The following is a 13,586-nucleotide window of genomic DNA, read 5'->3' on the forward strand; positions in this document are numbered from 1 at the left end:
ATGTATGAAATAAAATACAAAATAAAACATAAATATAATGTAGTTATAAATGTAAGATGTATAAATAAGTATTAAATATAACATAAATATTATCTTATAATGATCAATAAATTATCATATTGAAGTTCCATGAATTTATCGACCGATAATCTTTAAATTAATTTTTATTCCCGTTAAACCTATATTCCTAGAAAGATCGACCAATCGATCGTTGTTGTATAGGTATATATACCATATATTAAATATAAATATATTTAATCCATGTATATAAAATGTACTTTCGATTATCCGCGAGCAGACTAACTATCCGCGTTGCGGATTATCCGCTGTTTTCCGCGGATACAAAAAAAATATTTATATCTTTACGTTATAAATCATTATCGGTTTAATTGGGTTGTGATAGTCGATTACGCGATAACGCGGATTGTACATTACATTGCATATGATCTAATAACGCGTACACCTATTTAGTCTCCTGTCTACTGCACAAATACGTATCAACCAAAACTTCGCATTTGTGTTTAAAGTGTTTTGCGTCACTTTAGTTTTAAAATTTTTATCAGCGGATTGTCTGCTGAATTCGTTTATCCGTGGATGTCCTGTCATCCTATTCCGCGGATAATCAAGAGTACACTGTATAACATTATAAGGAAAATGTTCTCAATATTTGAAATGTACATTATATGTTTGAAAAAACATTTGGCAAACATTTTTGAGGAGACTTAGAGGTTAACAGGGGGGTAGTCCCCCCACAGCCCCCTCACGGATATCCGACAACGGCTATAATTTGAGGTCCTTCCGGCTCCCAAAATTCTGCCAGTTTAAGTTATATGCTTAACTCGTTTAAAATGGAAGATTGCCAAAAGAATTCTTGCATTGAGCGCTGAAAGATATTACTTGTATTAAGTTGTGTTCACATGAGTCAGTTGAAAAGTTCATTATGACTGATTCATCAAAACTGAACAAGTTATGAACGTGTGAACACTTGTTTCAACATGACTGAATCATCAAAATTGATTATCAGTCATTTAGAAAATAGTTCTATTTTTTGTTATTATTAATGATCAGTATCGTATCATGAAAGGTGTGAACTTGGTTCAAAATAAATTAAATATTTTTTCCTACTTAAAACCTATTTAATAAATCATAATATTACGTGTTTTTTATTACTTTTTTTTATATAATTCCAAAATAAATTGTTAAAATGATTTTTAAGTGGTGGGATGATCATATTGAACCATTTTTGGACCAATATAGACCAGACGCGTAGCTAGAAATTTCTAAGGGGGGAGGGTATTATTCAAAATTAATTGATACAATTTTACGCATGAAATTGATTACTTTACGTATATTAAAATTTTTCTCATATATATTATTATAATTAATACAAAAAGAAATAAATATTTTTAATTAAATTAACTTAATGCGTCTACTTTTTAAAGTTAGATAACTGCTAAGCCGTTCAACCAATTTTCACCAGTTGTGTTCCTCAAATATGTTTTTTAAGCGCCGTAAAGAGGAAAAAGATGTTTCACTGCCTGCAGTGGTTACTGGTAAAGCAATCAATATTTTTATATTAATATTGATTAATATATTCAATATTCAATTCATAAAATTCTAGGATGATCGACCAATCGAGAATACAGTGTCCGATCCATACGAACATAGCACATTGATTTTAATATTGTTTCGTTTAATTAAAATGCTAATTATGATTCAAGTCTTTATAAAAGTGTCGTTTTTGGAAAAATTACAAGTAATGTGAACTTTTCCGGCCATTGAAATTCAAGACTGAAACTTCAGAAATATGCTGCGTAGGTGGAAATTAAAATTGCAAGAATTGCATTTTATCTCGCAGAAATGCTAATGTTTAGTGTGTCTCCAATAAGAGACACTTGCCATGTTGATTATCAATAAAACACAACGATAATCGCTGCAAGTTTGTAGGCTAGATTTGGAAAATCCGTGCTTACGTGGGTATAGCCACCTAACGCGTCAGAAAATCATCTGATTTATTCGTGTACTCATGAAAAGGAAAAAACAAAAAATACTTGTATCCAAAAGCACTTGAACAAATTAATTTTAAGTTTTCTTTTTCTTTTTTTTTTAAAAAAAAGTTTCAACAAAAAACAACAGTGTGTATTGGATTTAAAGTTTCATTGAATTTCCTTCAGAAGCAACACGACAACGATTGACGGGTTAGCTAATTAGACAATATAAAAAAAAATTGGTTTTGTATTCCGGGAAATTGCAGCTGCATACTATACTTCTGTATAACACTGGCGCCCATGTGTAGTGTGCACCACTATAATAAATAATTACTATTTTTCATCTGCAATCCAATAGAAAGGTACGTATTATTTGGTTTTTGTACTTTAATAGGCCATAGCACATAGGCATATCATTATTTATTATATTTATAATCTATTATGCACATATACTAAATAAATAGGTAGTAAATATTATACATTTCTATGTTTGTATATTTTTTATTGCTATATTTAATAAATATTATTTATACACTTTAAACATACCCGCTAATAACAATATCATTAATTTTAATTCAATAAATAAAATATATCAGAATTAAAACATTACTTTTTTTAACTATTAAAAAGATTTTCAAAAACATCCCCTATGCACTTTGATCTTGATAATATATATTTTTTTGATCATATAAGTCATGTCCATAGATATCGATTACATTTTCAGTAATCACTAAAATCACAACAGCAAAAAATCATAGTCAAAATATAACACGATTTTTTATATTTATATCTTAAGTATGTCCAAAACAAATATCCATATGATTTAGATGAAATTAAGTATATCTATTATGTACTTATATTGTTTACTTTTTATGTATAGAAAATGTGATAAGCTGGAAATGCAACAATATTTAAAATTATTAAAACTAACATTACATTGATTAAGTTACAACTTGATTTTACCTATATATATATACCTGTAGAGTAAAATATTTTTCTACATATCCAATTTATAATATGTCGTTCAATAAATTATCATTGCTATTACAAATATAAATATTATTACAAATTAAATATTGATTCAAGTTCAGCATATTCAATGAAACGAAACAAGCTAAACATCATAACTAAACATTTTAGGATTTATAATGACAAGGAATAGGCAAATATTTTCCTTTCCACTTTATTTGGTGTAACTACCTATTTAAATATATAAATTTACAAACTTCAACTCTTACATATGGGTACACTTACACTACGTAAACTGTAACATTATTAATTCATGCGTGAACTTCGCATTTTTAGCCTTTAGGACTATCCAATCCATAGCAATACATCGATAGCGTAGATACACAAGCAATCATTAATTTTGAATCGCGAATTCCGTAAAAATATCCATACAACGATAGAAGTTATATTTAAACAAAGATTACAGACATCATTTTAATTATATACAAAGTAATATAATTTTTATCTATTAAATTTAAGTAATTAATTATGTATTCAAAACGTCGACAAATTATATTACAATACAAATTAAATATTGTTCGTAATTTAAATACTTTTTTATATTTACACAATACACAATATCAATATAGGTATTAGATTATAATAATATTATTGTTTCTGTATCTCAGAATGGGTTTATCTATTTAGATATACAATGATCAGTATTATTAATTATACTTAGTAATAATTTACAATACATTTAATTTACTTTTGAAGTTTTTTTGTACCTACATGATTCCATGATTGAAATAATAGTTCAATTTGTAATTATTACGGCTCTATTAGTGCTCGAATTGGAAATGTGTGTAGGGGGGGCGAAGCTCCCTTACTATTTTTTTTCACACCCCAACTGTATATTTTTACTGGGAAGGGGATGCCACAAATTAATGCCCGAAACAATTCTTATTAAAATTTATGTCAACGATATAATGAATTTTACTAATTTTTATTTTTTATCATCTTTTATTCTTTTTTTTTTTGGTTGTTTATATCGTATTGAATAGTCCTATATATTTTTTTTATAGTGTAAGGTTTATGGATACTATAAATATGTGCAATTGAAATGTACTATTCAAAATGCAGGTCCTAAGGACTTTCAAGGCCTGGGACAAATTAATTCGGGACCCTCCAATTATCACAATTATATATATTAGTATGATAATAAAAATTTGCCAAATGTTGGTAAATATAATTTTCTAAACCACAACCAATCAAGTTCATTTAAATGCATCAAAATACAATGAAATACATTATTAATAACTTCTTAAAAATATATTACCAGTTTATTTAATTAAAATTAAATGTATTTATAGTTAGTATATAAAAAGCCATAGAAAGTAAGAATTTGGATTTTGTGGTGTAGATACTTGCGATAGCAAATTTCTTCTTAAATTTGGACATTTTTTCATTCTTCACAATCCAGCAGTAATCATAATAAATTACTGTTATAAATATTTAGAAATTAGCAGAGGCGTATTTATGGGGGGGGGAGAGGTCCAGGGGTACTGGATCCTCCCTAGAACCTCTTCAAAAAATAAACTAAAATTCTTACATATTTGCAAAATTGGCTATGTTAAACATTCACAGGGAAGTTGAAATTACTGTTGATGAAGTAGTAAAGGAATTGACCAAAAAATCGAGACAACTGGAATTTATTTTATAACAATACTTTACAATATATAGGTACATATATATAATGTTACATAAGACTATACGATTATTACATTATATATTTAGTTCAACTTCCTCCAAAAACTGTACAAGGACGTAACTATTACAATATAATATATAGTTTAAATTAATTATGTATAAAATGTGGACCCCCCAGAAAAAATTGAAAATACGCCACTGGAAATTAGAATATCTGAAAATGTGGCCTATATAATAGCGCTTAAATATAAATATATTTAAATTTTATTTTATTAAATTTATAAATATTTCATAAAAAAATAGTTTAGAAATAATGAATTATTATCAATAATCTCTAATAAGTAACACAGAGTAAAGAATTAAAATCAGTTTAATCAATTTGGGCCCCTTCAAATTTTCTAGACTGGAGCCTGGGGCAAATGGTTCCCTTGCTCCCCCCCCTTCACGATGGCCCTGGTGATTGCAGTGTCAGACTGACTTAAATAAGCCTACCATGTAATTTATTTTAAAAGCCCTTCATTTAAAACATTTTTATTACGTAGAGAACGTCTATACGATTGAGGTCTAACGTACCTTTTCGTGTTTACAACATAGGCCAGTATGAATTTATAGGTGAGGGTAACCCCTTATTTTAATATAAGGGTTTAGACTTATTTTATTACGGGATGTTTTACTATCTATGAAGTACCTAATGAAATCATATACTTACCTGACATACTAATACGATTTATTGTGACAATTTGGTCTAATATTAGGAGGTGACCAATTGCCTGGAAACAAAAAATATTTTCGTTTGGTTTTTCATTTGATTGTTGATTTATTATAGTGTTAATACATAATCGACATTATCCGTCCATAGTCAAAACACGAAATATTCGAGTTAACTATGATTTTTCTTTTGAGCAATCAATTTTTTAATAGATAATTATTTTTATGGTATTTAATTCGACTTATTGACGTTCCACTATGATAGGTACAGGTAAATGTTACGGTTTTTGGAATAATAGAACATTCCGGAATAAAAAAAAGTATGTCTGTTGACATAACTACAGAGTGATGGTTTGTACTATCTTTACCGACTATATAATAAGTAATATCACAACTTCATTTTCTAATTTTAAATTTGCTTTTGCAAAATTGTTAATGTCAAGTATTTTAAATTAAATTAAATGTTTTCCCTTTTAAATACTTTAGTCTTAAAGAGATGATGTTGAAATTTGTGATTTTGAAGCCGATTGATAAAATTAATCCATAAAAAGGTGCTCTTCATAAAATTTAGAAAACTATTAATAACTTAACATATTTGAAAAACTATCAATTTTTTATTGCTGCAATATTATTATAATCAACTAAGTTATTAGTTATTAAATTAGTATAATTAAGTTTTAACAAAATTAGCTCATGAATTCTAGGCTTAACTTTATATTAGGCATCCAGAATCATGATTATTTACATTTAAAAGTAAAAAGTACTTTATTCATTTATCATGGAACAAAAGCTGTCAAGAAACTATAATAACCGGAAAAAAAGATGACAACATGAAATCAATAATTTTTTTTATTTGTATAAAATTATATAATAATAAAAATATATTCAATCTAATATTTTTCTATATACCTACCATATGTATAAAATAACATTCTGAATTGAAGCATTATAAATCAATTAGCGTAGGTTTTTCATTTTTTATTTGTTGAAATTTCTGACAGCAATGTTAAACACCACTTAGGACTTTGTGTGTATTACTTTATATATTTAATTTATTTGGTGTATTTTTGAAACTTAATGGGGTGGGAGGGATAGTAGTGAATCGATTGGTAAGCACAGTTGCTTTCCTAGCCTCTTAATATACAATTATTCAAAAGTTGTATGAAAAAATAAGAATATTCTAAGTTTATTTCAGAAAAAAAATTAAAAAAAATTATTACCTAATATACAAATCCTAAGTAAATGTACATTTAAATAAATATTAATACTTCAAAATCATAATTCTATGCATATATAATACATACATAAGTATTTTCACGTTTATTTATTTAATACTTTCTTCACAAATAATATTTTAATTTAAACAATAATCTATATGATTCATAGAACACAATAAAATATTTGATAAAATAAATATATTTAAATAAATAATCTTAAATATAAATAAAAATCTTTAATTTTAGGTGCATAATCAGTGAAATACTATAACTTACATTAATTAAACATTTTGTTTTACATGTTTTAATTGTATACAAAATAAATGCAGATAAGTTGTTAGTCAATTAACTTAAAACTTATAATTATTAAAAAAAAAGATGGCTTTATACTTAAAATAAAAAAAATTAATTTGATTAACATGTAATTAAGTTTAAAATAAAAAAAACAGTACAAGTATAATTTGATTGTGATTTAAATAAAAATTAAGATTCAATACATCAGTTACAGTAAGTCCAATTAAAATAAAATGTACAATATTATTATAGTTTTCATGTTAAATTTATAACTATAGCAGCCTATAAATTCAATTGGGACATGAAATAATGTATGAATTCCTATTGATTAGAATTAAGTAAAATTGATTACATTTATAATTGAGTCGAAATAACACAGATCTAACACATAAATTAAAACAATGAGACTGAATTTATCAACTACTTAGTTTCTTAAATTATATTTATTTTGGAAGACTAAGTATTGATCAATCTATACTTTAAAAAATTTAAAAAAAAAAGTACAATTGTCATGGTAAAAATTAAATTATGACCTTCGGCATAAGAGTGAAATAATTAATTGTACATCTGATATTAATTTTACGAGAACAATAAATAAAATATTTATATTCCATACTTCATTATAATACATTTTTGCTAATAACTGAAAACCAATGTCAGTACTATAAAAATACTAAAATATGAAATCAAATATTCTTGTACATTTACATAATTTGTAAAATGATATTTTTAAATAATTACTATGTGAAAACTATATTAGTAGTGAATAATATTAACAGCAAAGTCTTAAGAATTGTACGAGTTAATATTAAAAACTATTATGAATTACTCTACTAGGATCAATTTGTGGAAATATTAATAGAATCATTATTTATTATTATAATAATGATAAATTAAACAGTAAATAAAAATATATAAACATATATATTAATAAAACTCATATTATTAATTGGTTTTACAACATAATTATGAACATTCAACTGGATACAATAATCATTTTTTATTATTAAGTACAATAATATTTGATACACTTATGCATCATTGGTCAAAAAAAAAAAAAAAAAATGATTTTTAATTACAATTTAAAATGAAATCAGAAATTGAATTACGTAATTTGATTTTTTTTTATTTACTATCATTAATATGGTAAAATATTATTATTTTATTTTGTATTGTTTTTATCAATTTAAACTCAAATACAAAAAAAAAAAAAAAGTATTAAAATAAATAAAATAATAATAAATAAGTATTAGTAAAAAAAAAAAAAGCTTAAAAATAATAATGACAATGATAAATCAATAATTAACACGTGATAAACTCTGATTAACTACAAGTGATTTTCTTTTGGCTTTATTTTTTTTACTTTTGAATTTTGTTTTTAGTAGTAAAATATTGAGAATAACTTCACATGATAATACATTTGTCGCCAGTTTGAGGATCGCCCTACAAAAGTATTTCATTATGAAAACTTTCCTTATCTTAGGTTAATAATATCTATCTTGCTATAAAAATGAATTAAATAGTTAATACTACTTACTGGTTGGTGAAATAATTCAGATTCATAATCACCATAACCTTCACTGCCTCGTAAATTTGAGACATGTCCTTTTTTAAGCTCATGGGTAGCTACTTCCTAAAAAAAAAAAAAAATTATTTATTTTTATTATTTATACATAAGAATTTATATACAAACATACTTGTCCTTCTGAATTTAAGAGTATAGTAGCCATAAGATCTCCGCTGACCCAAGCTTGAGTATTCATAACAATTGATCCAGCACTAGGTTCATGTATTTGATTACTGGCAGTTGAAGACCATATAGTTAACCAATTACCAGCTCCTAATTTTACTGTACGATGAAATTTAAACACTGTAGAAAGATTTTGCCCAGCAGTCGTACGTACTAATTCATGTCCACTTAATGAAATTTCCTAAAGAATTATTATATTAATTTTTCCATTAAAATTCTAAGTATATATTATTACTTTAGATCCTTTGTTGTATAGTTTCACAAATTGTCCATCTGGACACACTTCACTTATTTCGATATCACCGGTTGATGAAGCAGTAATAACATTAGAAAATTCATATTCAGTTTCATCACGTTGAAATAATTTCCTCTTTTTGCCTCTTGGGCTACCTACTACTGATGTATTTGGTGTAATACTCAATCGTCTTTCTTCACTCTCCAATAATTTACGATAAGCACTAATTTCCATATCAAGTGCCACTTTGATATCCATTAAGTCTTGATATTCTTGTACTTTCTGGGACATATCATCTTGCATAGCAGTTAATTGTTGATCAAGTCCTTGAATTTCTGCAAGATACTTGGTTCTTTGACTTTCTTTTTGTCTTTCTAAATCAGTTATTTTCCGCTACAAGTATTTTCTTTATTATTTATAGGCACAAGTGTAAACAATTAATATAAAATAGTAATTTATTAATTTTCATACCAGATAATCATTATTACAGGATAATAAATCATTAATTTGTTGTGTTAGTTCAGTGACACGTGCATTTGTTGCATTTAAATCTTCTTGTGCTAATTCCATAGCTTTTTTTTTCCGCTGCAATTCATTTTCTAAGTTTTGGAACTGTAAAATTTAACAGACTTAAATATTTATGAAACATAAAGAAATACATTTATTATATACATATATATATATATATATATATACATACATACCTTGCTATCAAACAATTCAGAAATTTCTTTTTTATTCCGTTTGACATCTTCTTCAGCTTGTTGTCGTAGCTTCTGTAGTTCAGATTGTAATTTATCTTCATACTCCTTTACTAAACGTCCATCAACTTCACTGATAACTTCTGTACGGCGACTAGTTCTAGTATCATTAAGCTGTTGTTTATGGACCTATAAATAATACAACAAGATTTTAAGATCTATTAAAAGTACTTAAAATAAAATAATAATAACTTTACCTCTTCTTTGAATTTGAAATTTTCTTTTAAACTTTGTAATTTGTTTTCAGCTGTGACTCTTTGTAATATTTCTTCTTCTAATGTTTTTTGAACATCTTTTACATTTTTCTTTTCTATAGCTAATTCTTTAGTCAGTTTCTAAAATCAAATACAACAGAATAAATAAAATAGTAACAATATAATAAGTAAAATATTTTACAATAGTCAACTTAACTACCAAGATGTTATATGAATTGTTATTATAACAATATTTTTTGATATTAAATAATAAATACAATAATAGTTTTATTCTACAAATAAAAATAATCTTACCTTATTAGCGTCTTTTAAATTTTTATTGTCAATTAAAGTTTGACCAAATTTGGAATTCAATTCATTAAATCGGGCAATATATGGTGTAGCTTCTTTTAATTCTTTAGTAGCTTTATCAAATCTAAAATAGAACAAAATAACACTTGAATAAATCAGCGGTTCCCAAACTGTACTCAGCAGAATTTGTATTTTAAATTATTTTCTGTAGGTATTAGCATTTTTATTAGTATTACATCTTGTTTAAGATCCAAAACTATGCAAGAAAATTACTTTATCCAAAATATAGTGTTATGGATATAGAAATAGCAGTAAATGCTATGAAAAGTGGGACTTATACTTACAAAGTTCAAAGTATTCATATCTGTAATTTTTCAAAGAATTAAGGGACGGAAGACATCAATAGATTACAGAAAAGTTGGTTACTTGAAAACCTTATCAATGTGAAAAACTTATTGAGAAATATATAATAGCTAGAATTCAGATGGCATAGATGAAATTAGTGAGTGAATATGTTAACATTTACAAAATAAAACCCCCTTCAAAAATAATAAACCAGGGCACAATTAGTATTATTCTTTGCTGCAAAAGACAGCAATTTAAATGTAGTTAGGAACTTAAATATAAAAAATATTAATTTCTTATGCATTTTATTTACTATTTAGTAAATTTATGTGTGATTATTTGTTTATTAAAATTATTTATTAAATTCATGTAAATTTATATTTGTTACTAAAATATTTTAATAATTTTGTCTTAGATAGGTAATATTATAAGCCTAAGACATGTTTGTAAGGTTTTTGAAGAAGAAAATGTATTGTAAAATATAATTAAGAAAATTAAATTATTTTTAAAAAATTAAGTTTGTAAAAGTAATGACTAATTAATAATAAGTTAAAAAAAAAAAAAAGAGTATAAATGTATTAATAAAATAAATTTTATAATTAAAATAAATTTTATGTAGGTAGTATTTATTAATTTTTATTTCCTAATAAATTGATTAATTAATAAAGCAGGTGTTAATAAGTAAAAAAAAAAAAACACAATAATCAAAAATAAATTGTCTGACATTGAATTTATACATTTTAATACAGTATAAAAAATTTTAATAAAATATGTAAAAATATCTAATAAAATAAGAATTTTTTTTAATATAATCTTAATCGCAAAAGCACAAATACTTCAAAACTTCTTTAACCTAACACATAAATAAATATACAATAAGAAAGGTGCCAATTGCATAAATTAGTACAACAACCTCTTCAAAAAATAACACAAAAATAAAATGAACTATAAAAAAATAATGTAATAATAATGTTGAACTACAGATTTTAAGTTTAAATAAACCTAATAATATAAAATGTCACTAATTTGGCTCTTATATTAATTCAGAAAAATAAAATAAGATAGATACATAAGTATCAAAGAATCTAAGAATTTATTCAAAATGAATACATTTAATAAAATAATGTAGGACCTTAGCATGAATTTGAATGAAATAATTATTTAAATATTTAACAGATTAACCAATATAACATAAACATGAATAACCCAATATTAGTAATAAAATGTACAATGTTTTTAAATATTTTGCCAACAACTTTGAGTAATGTATTATAATTTCATAGATAGCCAAAAACTAAACGTACAAAATATTTTACAAATGAACTATTATAAACAAATATGAGAAAAACAATAAGTTTTCTTTTTCTGATAAATTTGCAAAATTTAGTTTCTTAAAATGTATTATTTATGTTGCGATCATTAGAAAAATATGAAAGAATAATAATCGATTGATGACCTGAGTTAGATCAGAAGTACTCACTTAGTTTTGAGTTCTTCTACTTCCAAAATTTTGCGCCGATTTTCCAGCTCCAAACGGCTTTTTTGTTTGGCTTCGCGGTCCAATGCATTTCTCAGATCATCAAGCTCGGATTCAAACAGTACTTTGACGTTAGACACCTCCCGGGTGGTCACCTCTTGCGACGAGTGCAACTCGTGTGTCAATTTAGAATTTTCCGTTTCCAAATACTTGACGCGGTCAATGTAGGCAGCCAGACGGTTGTTCAAATTTTGTAACTCGTGTTTCTCTTGAATTCGACTGAACCGGGTAGGGCTCAGTGTCGCGGTCCTCCTGCTCTTTTCACTGTTTGTTGTGCTGGCCGTTGACTCGTCAGGCTGCGGCGTGTTCCTAGACGCGCCGCCTTTTCTTGACGATCTCTGCGACATGGCAATCCTGGTATTCGATAATCACGTCACTTTGTAAATCGACTCGACGAAAAAGCTCATAAAACGAAAACGGGAAATAATTAAGCAATATTCAATCACTATGCACAATACGGATCGCGGTGGACGGGGGATAAAATAAAATCCTGAAAGCGCAAAAACACTGCTGAACGTCCAAATATTTACCGTCAATCGGCCGCCGGGCAAAGTATACACAAAAATCTTAACGGGGGTCGGAAACCCACGCCTTCGGGACGCCGACTCGATCGTAACGGTGTGACCAACTTATTTCCATAAAGTGTTAAAATTGTTTTACGTTTTCCCGAACCACTCCGTTCGATTAAAGCATTGTAAACGTGTTATGCAAGAATTATTTTAATTTTTTCTCCGTGGCCTCTAATCTCTATAGAATAAACACGCTCCCTACCATCAGCTAAAACCGATGGTCAAGTAAAGGTTTACTTATCTATGTCGGTCACCTTCGCACATCTACATACCGGTGTTTTCAGCTAGGTTAGCGCAGCAGAAACCGACCGAATCATAGCAAAAACTCCGAGAGTCAGTGAAAAGAAATTTATAATTTTATGCAATGTTCGCGGTTGAACTTCGCGAGATACCAAGAAAAATAACGAAAATAATAAACGAATAGTAGGTTTGTTTCAGTGAGGTTTTTATTGCCCAAAATTCCATTAGTTCATTAACCGTTCTGCGGCGGTCAAATTTTATTTCCAACGATTGTAATATTTTTGTGTTCCGTATTCCTCTGTGAGCGAATAGACGATAATATAATTTGATTTTAATTTGACGGTAAAACGGGATCAAAATTATACTGAATAAAATAAAAAAAAGTATTGGTTAAACAACGCATGCAAGTGGTCACACTTCCACTAAATTGTCGTTAAAAGTGATGGGAAAATAGGACCGCTTTAATATTATGATGTAATGCGTGAGACTACTTAAAAAAATAAATACTTGTACTACGGTTTATGTGACCCGTGCAATGCGATATTTATTTTGGCCACAGTAATATAACCACAACTTACAAGAGTGATAAATAAAAATAAAATGTTAATAACAAATTACCGTATTCGCTATCAAAATACGTGATAATATGTTGCTAGATAGCGTTGAGTAATAAAATAATGAATATTTATAATGGTGGACTGTAGTGTACACGCATGACGTGGCGTGTGTTATGAATCATGTATGAAGGTTTCCATTTTACACGGGTGTGTAATGCGTG

At 26.7% G+C, this 13,586-nt stretch overlaps 1 protein-coding gene across 1 annotated transcript; it reads right to left on the reverse strand.

Moving 5' to 3' along the window:
- Positions 1-8,227: 8,227 nt before the first annotated feature.
- Positions 8,228-12,582, reverse strand: LOC112690098 (lamin Dm0). The gene is made up of 9 exons (XM_025564021.1): positions 11,943-12,582; positions 10,121-10,241; positions 9,809-9,946; positions 9,555-9,740; positions 9,322-9,462; positions 8,851-9,243; positions 8,563-8,796; positions 8,403-8,498; positions 8,228-8,308 (listed from the first exon to the last, which is right to left on the reverse strand). Exons 1-9 carry the CDS (start codon positions 12,344-12,346, stop codon positions 8,270-8,272), a joined length of 1,752 nt encoding a protein of 583 aa, XP_025419806.1. The 5' UTR covers positions 12,347-12,582; the 3' UTR covers positions 8,228-8,269.
- Between the last annotated feature and the right edge of the window lie 1,004 nt (positions 12,583-13,586).

Source organism: Sipha flava, unplaced genomic scaffold (genome assembly GCF_003268045.1).
Source record: "Sipha flava isolate LNK unplaced genomic scaffold, YSA_version1 48_pilon_pilon, whole genome shotgun sequence".
Classification (NCBI taxonomy): Eukaryota; Metazoa; Arthropoda; class Insecta; order Hemiptera; family Aphididae; genus Sipha; species Sipha flava.

Coding starts and splice junctions, on each gene's coding strand:
- LOC112690098 (XM_025564021.1), bottom strand. CDS start 12,346: ATGTCGCAGAGATCGTCAAGAAAAGGCGGCGCGTCTAGGAACACGCCG. Junction 9,947..10,120: donor ATTTAAAAGACGCTAATAAG/GTAAGATTATTT, acceptor ATTTGATTTTAG/AAACTGACTAAAGAATTAGC. Junction 9,244..9,321: donor CCTGTAATAATGATTATCTG/GTATGAAAATTA, acceptor AAATACTTGTAG/CGGAAAATAACTGATTTAGA.